Below are 13,085 nucleotides of genomic sequence, written 5' to 3'. Positions count from 1 at the left end.
CTCCACAATCACTCTCACCTATCATCTGGGGATGGTACAATAGGCCAGAAGTGGCCGCAGTACAAGGGACTTAGTCCCACCCCACTGGCAATAAAAAAGAAATACCACCACATTGGCCTACATGTAAGACAGATGCCACGATTCTCAGGGATTGTAATCAATTGGTACTGGAGCATTAGGCTCCTCATCCTTTTACAGTAAACATGCACTCTGTTCAGAGTTCCTAAACCCACCCAGGCTTTAACTGGCACTGCCATCTATGCAAGGTGTTCTACACCATCAGTTCTGATCTGAAATCAAAGACAAGTCTGCCTCGATGCTAAGTACTGCAGCACTTCACTGTTTACAATGGACTATACTTGACATTAGGTTCCAAGCGGTTAAGTAATAAGCACTTTCCATAAAGGAATAACAATAATCTGTAACATATTTAAAACTGCAAGCAATAAAAAATTCTCATTTGACTATGATTCAACTGTATGAGTCCAGCATGCCCATCCATGGGCCAAGCTGCGTTTTATTAATATGTGATCTTATCTAAATATGATACTAAGAGTACAAGAATTGTAGGACTAAAGTCTGTGTCTAAGGAAAGAAGGCTAAAAATATTTCTAGATATTAACTATAGAGATTCACAGGTCATCATAAAAATGAAATGCAAATTCCTGACAATGACAACACCTAATTTTCATTTCACACTAATTAAATTGAATCTTTTTATAAAAAAAAATCTACTATCATATGAAAAATTCAGAATCAATTGGTATGAATAACACTCGTTCCTTCACCTCAAGAAGTTCCCTGATACCGATTTTTAGGAGTTCATCCCTTTGAGATCCAGTGCTACCATACAGTATGTGCTCTGTTGAGGCCTGCTTAAGAAAATATATAGAAGTCTGTGATACAGAATTCATACAGTGTCATTAATACTGCTGCAGTCACTGGCATGTACCCATACACATGGCTGCTCTATAAGCCATACATTTCATAGTGCATTTATTTTATGCATGGTTTATTTAACAGCAGTCAGTATCTTGGACTATACAGTGCTTAATGATGATATGATTTAGTGAAAGTAACAGGTCACAGCCTAATGTGAGGTAGTTTCAGCTGCCTAAAGGACTGCAGAAAAATCATGAAGAACAGCCAGCGTCCTGGCCAAGATCTCAACTGACCATCCCTCAAAATGTAAGTCAGAGGTATTAAAGCAAGTGTCACGTAACTTCGAACGAGGCCAAGAGTAACCTTGAATGCGCAGAAGAAAAATTTCAGACAAGGGGGTCTTTCACTTCTCACACCCTCGAATCCACCCCCTTGTCTGAAATTTTTCTTCTGCGCATTCAAGGTTACTCTTGGCCTTGTTCAAAGTTACATGACACTTGCTTTACTGCATAAGCCACCATGCTGGGTTAAAACTAATATAATAAGGAGTTCCCAGCAGAATGCTTCTACGTACATACACTTCTAGTTCTACAGATACAAATTTAATTTTCTTTTTGGGAAGAACTTATTATTTAAATATGGAGCCTGTCTACATTAAATTAGTGTGATATAAGTTCAGAGGCTTGTGTAGTCACTATGTCTGTGCTTGTTAAATTTCTAAGTCTTTCACACCTAATGTTCACACTTATGCTCTATCTTCAAACTACTAAATTTCTCTTCCCAAGTTTCAGCAATTGATTAGTTACTGTCATTAAACTGAGAGGTAACAAAATATTTTCATGGCTGCCTTGTTGATATTTTACATAACAAAAGAAGAAAAGAGAAAAAAAAGGTATTTTTTTTGGAGACAATTTACCACACATCATTTCATGACTCTAAATAAAGTTGCACCTGTGTCACTTCTACCTCACAATTTGCTGCATTGACCATGTTTTATTACTGACCATTGGGAATTAAGAACCAACAAAATTTGGATAGTCTCCATTTGCATAGTGTTCGCACAATTTTGTGAAAATCAGTCGACTACTTCAAAAAAGTTTTAGAGGGCAATGCAGACGGAGGCTGCATTTACGTTAAAAACGTCGTGTTCTTTATAGGAACATCTACATCAATTTCCTTAGCACACATAAAAAAGAAGACTGAGATAAAAGTATACTCCAATATGAACAGTGCAGGCCAGAATATCTCAGTAACACTTTGATCCAGTTAATACTGACTATATATGAATGTATCCACATAACAACTAATATCACAAAATGAGGTTGATACCTAGAAAATTTGTTAAAAAAGCCAAACAAAAATAATATAAAATGATGTAATAAGAAGACATGATATTCAATGGTGTTGCCAGCTCTTGATACACACTCATTACCCAAATTTTATATGGTAAAGGTACCATGCCATAATGGCATGAATGAAGCAATGAGGTGAAGCCCACACATTAAACACAGTGCTAAATGAAGGTAAGATACTCCATGATTTTAGCCTGCAAGCAAACTATACCGACAAAGCGACTGCCGCTTGTTGGCGAAGTTTAGTGCCAACTTTCATGGATAGAGGGTGTCGCATGGTCAGCACAATGAATCAACACAGCCATTAATTTCGGATTTCTAGACTGGAGCTGCCATTTCCTTGAAATAGCTCCTCAGTTATCCTCATGCAGTTGAGTGGACCCCATTCCAGACCCACTACTTCTCAGAAAAAATCTGATAGCATCGGGAATCTAACCCAGACCTCTGGATCTGTAGCCAGGGACGCTGCCCCTAGACCACAGCAGGTATCTGTATTGCTACTGAGAATGCATAGGGTATCTGATCAAGAATCTCCAGGACCCAGTCATCATTATGACCCCTTAGCCGTTTTCTATGAGCATATGTACAACCTAGTATTTGTTCAAAACAAGGCAATCACAAGATTTATCAATCATTTTAATTCAAAGCATACTATACAAATGGAAGAAAATGAATTTAAAACTGTAACAGTACTGATGACATTTACAAAATGAGAGAGTAAATTTTCTTCTGTAGCCCATATCAATTTATTTGTTTATTGTTTATTTAGTGATGCTTTCAAGAACTCCCATTATAACGCATCAAATGACAGGATTAGTGAACGATTTGGAAAGGGCCTGGAAACAAGCCGCTGTGGCTTAATTTGACATATAATCCTGACATGTACAAGAAGGCACTGAGGACAACCTTGAAAAAACACCCAGTCTTTGAATCAAAATTTGAGCCAGGGAGCTCCCAAGGATGATGTCAAGTGCTATCCACTTAAGTGGGAACATGCAGTTTGCTAAGCAAAGCAAAAAGTACTATATTTCCAAAATTACAAACAAAAGGGCACAAATTAGAAACTAAATGAGACCATAACCTCCCACCACACACTGCTGAATGGCACTTCATCCTGAAAGGCTAAACAAATTGTTATATTCAGGCTTAAGCAAGAAAGTACTCAAGTATTTACATCATCACTTTCCAATAAAGCAGAACAGCAAAAAATAACAATTTTAATGCATACAAAATGTACAGAAACTAACATATATCAAATTTAATAAGGGTTCTGGCTGTACTGTATATAGCAATTTGTTACCAGCAATGATCTCATCCAAATTTCAAAACCAACTTTTCAGCAACTGAAAAAATAAAAATCTTTGCATTGAAAGGAGGAATATTATACTGTCCCCAAATCTTGCTTTCACAACAGGCAGGTCCATCTTTAAAAGACGTTTTCAAATAAAATGAAAAGCTAAAGAAACTTTAAATTACTGCATTACATAAATTTCAATATTACTTTCACACACCAATGTTTCATGTTAGAGAGGTGTTGAGGGAGAACTTATAACAGAGCTGGCTGACATAGTGGTAACAATTTGGCTCATATTTTAGAGGTGCCATTTCAAATCTCAGCCAAGAAAATGGCAAACCTGACTGATGATTTTCATGGTTTTCCCCGGTCCCCTTGGGCAAATTCTGGCATAGTACCTCAAGTAGGCTAAGACTGCTTCCTTCTAAAATCCTTTTCAATTCACAATTCATCTGTCATCCTACCATTCAACACTATAGTCAAAGGCTTTTATAAACCAGAAGTGGTCATAACACATGAACAAGCTCAAAGCAAGTTTCCAACACAATCAAAGGTAGGCGGGTCTTATTAGTAAGTGGGGGCAATTTAGATTTATGAGGAAAGGTCAAAGTTTTCAAAACATTAAAACAGCACCAATTAGGTGCAAGTAGCGTGTTCCAAGCTATGCTAGGAGAAAATAACTTCTGTTAATCATACATGTTTTGATACAAACCCCAAAGATGTTTAAACCAGTATGCCTGAAATATCTCACGATGTAAATATCTCAACTTTGAATTTTTATACTTTTGTTGCAAATGTTTTGCATTTATGTGATAAAAATCGTCTTACCTGACTTCAGCTCTAGTTTCATTAAGTATTTCTTGCAGTTCCTCTTCTGTTAACTGAACCTATAAGAAGAATGAAAATACTTCTGTATTCTCAGCAATGGAGTTTTATAAAATAATCCTAATGCTCTTATTACATATTCTTTAACACTCAGAAGGCTGGAGGGGCAGTGCGAAATGTCTACAGACTAGCTACAACAGTCAGTACAATTGCCACGAGGCACTGATGCTGGGTCCAAATACCTTCTCCTGGTTTTTTGCCTGTTAGATGATACAACTAACATAATTTTGTTGTGTCACTCTGGTAACTTCTTTCATCCCATTTTTTTACAGGCTGAAATTCCTCTGAACAATACAAATATTCAGTTCCTGTCTCACAGGAAACACACTGTCTCCACTAGGAAGACCAACTAGGTAATGCAGTTTAAGGAAATAATCACTATATACTGTGAGTGTCACATAAAACACATTCATACAATCTACGAGTAACATGCAGAGTTCTTGTTATATTAATGTATGTGAAACCAGTGGGTTTTAAAATGTTAAATGCTCAAAGGAAATAATCCAGTCACTCCAGTGCATGCTCAATGGTGAACTGGAAAGTGTGTAAATCAGTGATTGGGCTGTACTGCATGTATTTAAGTGCAATTAAGAGAGTGTGCGTGCAACCCATGTGCTAATAAATCCAATTATCTGAACTAGAACCACTCATTTCGTCACACGTACCATCCCACATGTGACAATACATATGTGTAAGGAACGTACAGTGAAAACTGTCTATAATGGTCCCTTTACTAAACAGAAAACTGTCCATAGTTAAAATTTTTTTCCTTATGAATTTAGCATTAACATCAGTATAAATGCACCTGAAGTAAACATAAACCATCTGCTGCAAAAACAGAAGACTTAATGGGGAAAGAAGTTCTTAATATTTTAGTTTTGTCCCCAGTACTGTATGAATTAGTTATCCCCTCCCCCCTTACTGTACTTCCTGCTTGACTGCACTCTTTCATGTCCACTGTTCACTAGCATGAACCTGTGTTCTGGGGGTAGCTAAGTAAAGGCTCAGTGACAGAAGCAGGACAATGGCACTGGGAAATCCAAGTCTCACCCACCTCACCCCATACAGTGGCATCTGTCCATCATGCAGTATTCTAAAGAACACAATGTTTTGGAAACTGGCTGTTTCCACCTCAAATGGCAGTGTGGCAGACACCCACTCTGTTGGGTCCATTAGAAAAAGCTAACCAGAATCAGTAAAAAACATAAAACCACTACCAAAAAGTAAAACACACTACAATAATTATAGTGGCCTCCTGGATATTAAGAACTTATCAGAAAAGATTAAGGACACCAGATCACTTAAAAACAGTAGTGGAAATTCTTATTTGTTTGGGGGAAAATGATGCTGTGACCCTTACCAGACACACAAAACAGCTTGCGCACTGTATCAATACAATTTGCACTCTAAAAGTACAGAGGTCCTCTTCAGCTGTGACTAATTGGGACTGGAAGAACAACACTTAAAGTGATTCCCTTTTAAGTGGGTAATTTCTGCCCACACGAAATAACATAAAGAGGAGCTAATAAGGACTAGAACATCCAAGGGTACCATGGGTCAGTCTGTAACCGGAGGAGGTAGCATGTTCTCCATGCCTTGTCTAACATGGAAATGGTTCTTAACAACACATTAATACAACTCCTATACCCATTCTGAACTAATGATCATAATTCATTTCAATAACATCTTTTACATGAATAACCTCAATCTTAAGTTATCAATTGATTCTACCTTCATAAGTATACCATATGATAATTTTGTGGTGTGTGTCCTGAGAACCACATGGACCTGCCTGAATTTCTGATTCCTGATGTGGTTTGTAAAGAACAAGTCTAAAGCTGTCTGGGTTCGAGCTTGCATTATTTTTTGAGGGATTTCTTTACAGCATAACAAATCTCACAGCTCACATTCAACCTTGGCAGAATAGCAGTCCTGTTATTTCTTGGGCCAAAATGTAATGTGTGACATCTACATCAGAAGAAGTATTAAAAAATGAGATATTTCCAGCATAAATTGCAGAACACAGTTCAAAGAGAAATGCTACTCTTGCAATCATGAACACATTTGCAGACACACGGTTATTATTAAAAAAATAAATAAATAAAAATAATAAATGACATGAAAACTTTTCACAAAGGTGCAAAGAATAGCAGACAGCATTTCCAGCAACTGCTGCAATCCAGGGAACTTTAATTTGTAACAGGGGCTCTTTATTTGTCATTTACACTAGCAGTCTGAATCTGTGGCCCAAGTTGATGTGAAGAGCAGATCCTTCTGCTGTGTGACTCAGCAACTTTCAGGATGCTACAAGATGATAACACTGTACATCTTTAATAAATGGGTCTCAACAAAAAGTACATAATAATACTGCCACTATGATTTGTACAGCTAGCATATGTACATTAACTTGAATGTATAAAACACATGAAAGACTAAAACAGACCAGCAAAGTATTGGAGACACTTAAAATCTTTCCTTCCTATCCCAATAAAGAAAATCAACTAACTGGATGCTTGAATATCATCATCACGCATAACATTACTTTCTAATTTCTATGCACAAGGTGGTTCAAATATGATAGGGATTGATTTGTGTGTAAACAAGCTGCACTGCGCAGCAGCTGTGCGACCTTGTGAGAGTGAAGCCACAACCTCCACCCTCCCTCCTGTTTGGGTTAGAACCTGTTCAATCCTGTCTGGGAGTTGCTAGAGTGATGAGCAAACAGAAGGTACCATGGAGCATGGAACAATGCATTGTGATCAAATTCCTCATTGGAGAAAACGTCCCATCCACTGAAATTCATCACAGACTCCAACAACAGTGTGGGGAAGAGTGTCTCTCACAGACCCATGTGTTTGAGTGGTGTAAGTGCTTCAGAGAGGGCAGAGAACGCATGGAGAATGAACTGCATGATCGTTGGCTGCAAACATCTGTCACCGAGCCAAACACTGGTCGTGCAGACGCGCTTATTCATGAGAATAGGCACGTCACTATCAAGGAACTTGGAGCGATGCTGTCCATCAGTGTTGGTAGTGTAGAAGACATCGTGAAATACCACCTGCACTATTGCAAGGTGAATGCATGGTGGGGACCACACACTTTGACAGACATGAACAAAATGGTGTGCATGCAAGCTGCCAGTAGTCTCCTACAGCACTTTGAAGAAGAAGGTGATGCATTTTTTAAGTCTATAGTGACCACCGATGAAAGGTGAGTGCACTACTTCATTCCCGAGTCCCAGCAGTCATCACGCAAGTGGAGGCATACCAGTTCTCCCAAACCCAAGAGAGCGCGGAGGAACCATTCGGCAGAAAAAGTGATGGCAACATTCTTCTGGGACTGGCAGGGGGTTATCCATGTAGACTTTCTGACAGATGCCAGAATAGTCAATGCAGCTTATTACTCAGACCTCCTGGCAACAGATGTGAAGGGAAAGGTCCAATCCAAGCAGAAGACAGGTGGATAGTGGGTAGCCTTCCTTCAAGACAATGCACGCACCCACACAGCCAAAACAACAATGGAAACCGTCTGGAAATTGAAATGGAACCTTCTGACACGTCTGCCGTACAGTCCCGATTTGGCCCCAAGTGATTTCTGCCTGTTCAGAAGGCTCAAATCAGACTTGCAAGGCATGCGGTTTGTGGACGTCGCCATCATCCAGACTGTTCGGGAGTGGATACGCTGCCAACCACAAGCCTTTCTTTGAAAAGGGCATCAGGATGCTTCCAGAACGTTGGAAAAAATGTGTTGACTTGGCAGGGGAGTATGTTGAAGACTGACATGTGCAAGGAAGTATTTGGCAATTATGGTTAAAAAAATCAGCCATGGTCATATTTGAACCACCTTGTAGTGTCTTATGTCGAAATCCAGAATAAAATGCTCTAGGATTTTTTTCTACAACTGTGAGAGGCTGTCAAATGTTTAACGACACCATGAGATGGAAACAGGTTCACAGTATTTCATAAACTTCTTCGTTTGTAAGTACTGCATAAATGTGGACTGCAACATTAATCTTAAGAGGTGTAAAAATCAGTATGACAGTACCGAATGATGTGAGTAATCAAATAATTAAACCCAGTGTTGTCTAATTTCTGTGGAATTTTAAAATTTCAGGATTGTTCTTTTTTTCTCTCTCCTCCCACCTCCAAGGGGGTAGATGGAACAAAGCTGATATCTGCTGTGGAGTTAGGTCCTTGACATGTTGCTTTGTGAAAAACATTTTGGTGCTGTATTAGTGCCCCTTCACTGATTTGTTGAGGCAGGGAAGGTGTTACAATACTAGAGAGCTTGAACCACACATGAAGTGTCCTGTAATCAGTATGTCTTCATTCAATAGCACTTTTAAAGTACTAAAATTCCAACATCCACATGGTCCATTGAGAACAATTCAGTCACCTTTAAAGGAAAACATCTGGCAAATTAAACATGAAAGTATTGTGACTAATGTCCACAATAAAAACTATAATATGTTAAAAATAAAAGTGTTCCCATAACTGGCCAAATATTTACAGGATATGGTTTAAATAAATTTTCTGAATAAACTAACTGTTGCTGTTACTGCCATTATATTATGTGACATCAGCTTAGTATCAGTATCATCATTTTAGTTCTTTCACTTAATCTTTATCCTTCTACCACAAAAATTCGCACAATACGTGCGTTGCAGTAACATGCCCACTTTAATATTATGTTTTTTACAGAGTAATAATGGGTATTTTCAAACCCTTCTACCAATTAAGGCGGCACAGATGCCAACTACCTGACATACTTTTCTTCTCTCTCTCTCTCTCTCTCCAGACAAATGCTAGGATAGTAATTAGGCCATGAACGCACACCCCTTTCTTCTTTGCTAGATTTATTTAAATTTTTTTCTTATATGCATACATTACATTCAAGCAATACCAGGCAGATTTGCTATAGTACTATGTACAATAGGCGAATGCTGCCATGTTTTACAAAATCTGTATTCTGAGGATAGTAAATTCAGTGAGGGGGCGCTACTATAATAGATTTTTTTAACAAATTATCTTACTAAAGACCTGGCTCTACAGTAAATTTCAGCTTTGTATTACCTACCCTACTGGAGATAAAAATTACTGAAATTCAGATATTCCACAAAACTTATACAACAGTAGCTCTGAATATTTCATAACACATTATTTTACAAAACTCCGCCCTGCTGGTCATGTTCAAGCAGTGACGACCGAGTAGAAATAAAATTATTTAAATGCATTTTTGGCAGTCAAATTAACTTACACTATATAAAAATAATTTAATCACTATAATTATCTCAAAACTGGCATTACTTCATAATCCACAATATCACTACAAAAAAAAATATGAAGAGGAAATACAGTGCCTGGATTCTGTGATAGTAACAAAAGCATATACATTCTAATTTCAAATCCTATGTTGGTCAATAATATCAAAACCAAATGCCAGATTAAAAGTCTCGTTCTTAAGAAGGCATGACCTTTGACCTAATCTCAAAAATGGAAGGCAGCGGTTCATCTACAAAGTTACTAGTATCACAAATAAATGGTTAATCAGAATTTAATTCTTTACGCACGTCGATTTCAACAGCGCAATTTCTATTTTTGTTTTTATAATGGCTTAATAAAATATTTAAAAAATGTCAACTTTGTTGTATGCACAACGCACCTCATTCCAATCTACTCGGAATGTCTCAAATAATTTACTTGCGAGACGGTAACTGTGTAAGACTGAATCAGGAATGCGACAAAAACTTCACCACTTTATGCTATTTGTTTTTTACAAAACTACCTACCAACATCGTACACTGGAATCACACAACGAAGGCCTGGTTTTGCTAGCAAGCATACTAACTAGTCTCTGTATTTGTGCTACTGTCAATAAACAAACGTTAGCTTATCAGGCTACGATCTATATCAATTGTAAGTAAAACTTGTGTTACGAAAAAAAAATGTTGTTCAATTGATATGGCTTCAAAGTATCTATATCCATGCTGCTAACCTTCTCTGGAATTTCTTTCGCAACTCCTTTTCTCACCCATTTCACACATGGTATAAAATTAACGGACGAAGGAGCATCTTCATTGTCCATTTTTAAACGGGTAGAGTTACACTTGCAAATGCGAAACTTTTAGATATAAAAATGCATACGCTAACAAGCTAAGCACTACTTAGATTTACACAACATTCCAATCCTTCACTCCATCAAAGCCTTGCATGGCAAAAGACCTATAACTTCTAACATGTAACCCAAACACAGGGCACCCAACGTACTCTCACAAATATTTTAATTTGAGAGAACATCAATATTGATGCATGAGATTATCATTGGACATAAAGTAATATCCATAATTTGATTCATGTACGTGGATTATGGACACTGTCTAACGCTGTCAACACTTCTCTATTTTTACGACTGCAATCGTAATATCGATTACTTTCAACAATATCCTTTATTTTGGCGACACTGATGCGTAGCTACGCACTCTCCTTTGCATTAGTTAAATTGGTCACCATGAGATGACGCTCCAACATTGGTTATGGCTGCTACCTGGTGACAAATTTACATAACTAACTAACAGCCTTCAAGTAGTTCAAGTAGCTGAACGTTTTCTGCGAAGCGGACATTGCGCAGCCATTCATGTACTTCCCGGAAATTTCTGAAACCCCGAAGGTTCATTACCGTTTTCGCAAGAGCCCCTCATTGATCCATATCCTGAGCTAGATTAATCCAGTTTATATCTCCCCATCCTATCTCTCTAAGATTCATTTCATTATTACCACTCACCTACGTCTTTGTCTTCGCTGTGGCCTCCTTCCTTGTGGTTTTCCCACCAAAATCCTATATCCATTCCGCTTCACCCCATTCGTGATAGACGCCCAGCCAAATTCATCCGCTTTGCCCTGGTCATCCTAATCATACTTGATGAAGAGTACAAGTTATGAAGCTCTTCATTGTGCAGTTCTCTTCAATCTCCTATCACTTCATCTCTCTTCAGTCCAAATATTGACATAAATACATGCCTTGAAAATGCGAAATGAGCAAGAAAAAGGGCATCGAGAGTTTACATTCTCTTGGTGGTATTAAGATATTGTCCGTTGGTATTTTGGGCCATGTAGTTTGAAATGTATTTAAAATATATACATACCTTGAAAACGCGGAATGCTTCAAGTAAGAAATAAAAAAGTAAAGGTTTTTACATTCTCTCGGCGCTGTTAGAATTATGGTCTTTTGTGATGTAACGCTGTGTAGTTTGGTACAGATATATACACCAATGTTTCTGGGCAACCTGCTTCGTTCACCTTCTAGATAATTGAGAGTCAATCTGAAGGTGAAGGCAACAGTTTCCTCCATAAGTTTGTACCCATCTACCAAACTATGGTGTCACATTCCAGATGACCACAATCTTAGGAGAAAAGGACGATTTAGGTTGTAATAAGTAAAGCTGTCCCTCTTCTGAACTAATTAAGCACTATGCCATGAATATGTAAGGGGGAGTACATATATAGTCCATGTTTTCTTGACCTTGGCACTAGTTGGATGTGAGTAGTCAGCTTCAAGCCCCAAGAGCCAGTATGGACAACACAGAGAAAATTCTTGACCCTACCAGGAATTGTATTCCAACCCTTCAGTCATTCAGCCCATAGCCATTCACTATACTGACTGTGCTATTCTGGCTCTTACATGGGCCATTTAAATTTTCATCACTTTTTAAAATTTTATGTTACAAAATTTCATAGTGCCTTGAACAATAATTCACTAGGTCTTGCTCAGTAATGGCTTCTAATGGAAAATATTCCTCTGCTTCCATGTCACGTCCTTACCGGCTGGTGACTGTCACACCTAACCCATGATGGCATCTCATTCATGGCTGCAACTGTCTGGGGATGGCAGTCTGATTCCAAGACACTCACTGGTTATCACTTGCTATTAATGGATGTCAACCACCATAAATGGTAGGTCGTTCTTAGCTTCAAGTCTTGTCGAGATCTACGACCAAAATATTTGTTCTCTCCTAGACATGCACATGTTTAGAAGTGGGGCCACAAAAGAATGCAGAATTCCAACAGGCAGCAATGCGTATTCTGTATTTTGTAACATTAATATTACATTATGTGTGCATGACTTACAATTATACACTTTGTACTCTTAATCATAAAATTAAGGACAACATTCAAAGATAGCATCCTTATTTAGTTTTATTACATACATAATTTTCACTCTGATTTGAAACAGTGTACAGGCTATAAACGTATTTTTGTAATGGTGGTATCACCAAGCAGGTTCACACCAGTTCAATATGACCTGTTGTTAAACATTTGGTAAACTGCTGAATCAGGTAAAAAAAATATATATCCTGGAGGTAAAATAAAATTGGAATAATATACAATTATTATATAGATATATTACTGACACACACACAATGAATATATATTATCAGTCTCCTGCACCGCAACAACTGTGAAGAATGGCTGTTTGTCGGTGAGATCTCTGGAGAAATTAACAGGTTTACTGTGGGCAGGTCTTATAATTCTGAATATTTATTGCACTGTTTTATTTTTCTTCAAGCACAGGATTTTGCCTTCCAATTCTGAGCAGCAGACAAGCGAATATGGCAATTTTTTATGATGAAAACTGAATGAAGCATATTACTTTCACACACCCTCCTAGGAAGCAGC

The 13,085-nt window shown here is 37.9% G+C and overlaps 1 protein-coding gene across 1 annotated transcript in view; it reads right to left on the bottom strand.

Moving 5' to 3' along the window:
• LOC111875520 (periodic tryptophan protein 1 homolog) overlaps positions 1-10,727 on the bottom strand; it is a 45,311-nt gene extending 34,584 nt beyond the window's left edge. The window contains exons 1-2 of the mRNA XM_023871835.2: positions 10,408-10,727; positions 4,357-4,415 (exon numbers count right to left, since the gene is read on the bottom strand). Coding sequence (XP_023727603.1) covers positions 4,357-4,415; positions 10,408-10,497 — 149 coding nt within the window. The 5' untranslated portion in view covers positions 10,498-10,727. The remainder of the gene's footprint in view (positions 1-4,356; positions 4,416-10,407) is intronic.
• Between the last annotated feature and the right edge of the window lie 2,358 nt (positions 10,728-13,085).

This window comes from Cryptotermes secundus, unplaced genomic scaffold (genome assembly GCF_002891405.2).
Source record: "Cryptotermes secundus unplaced genomic scaffold, Csec_1.0 scaffold468, whole genome shotgun sequence".
In the NCBI taxonomy this organism is placed as follows: Eukaryota; Metazoa; Arthropoda; class Insecta; order Blattodea; family Kalotermitidae; genus Cryptotermes; species Cryptotermes secundus.
The sequence above is the reverse complement of the archived record's forward strand: the minus strand, read 5'-3'. Positions and strand labels throughout refer to the sequence as shown.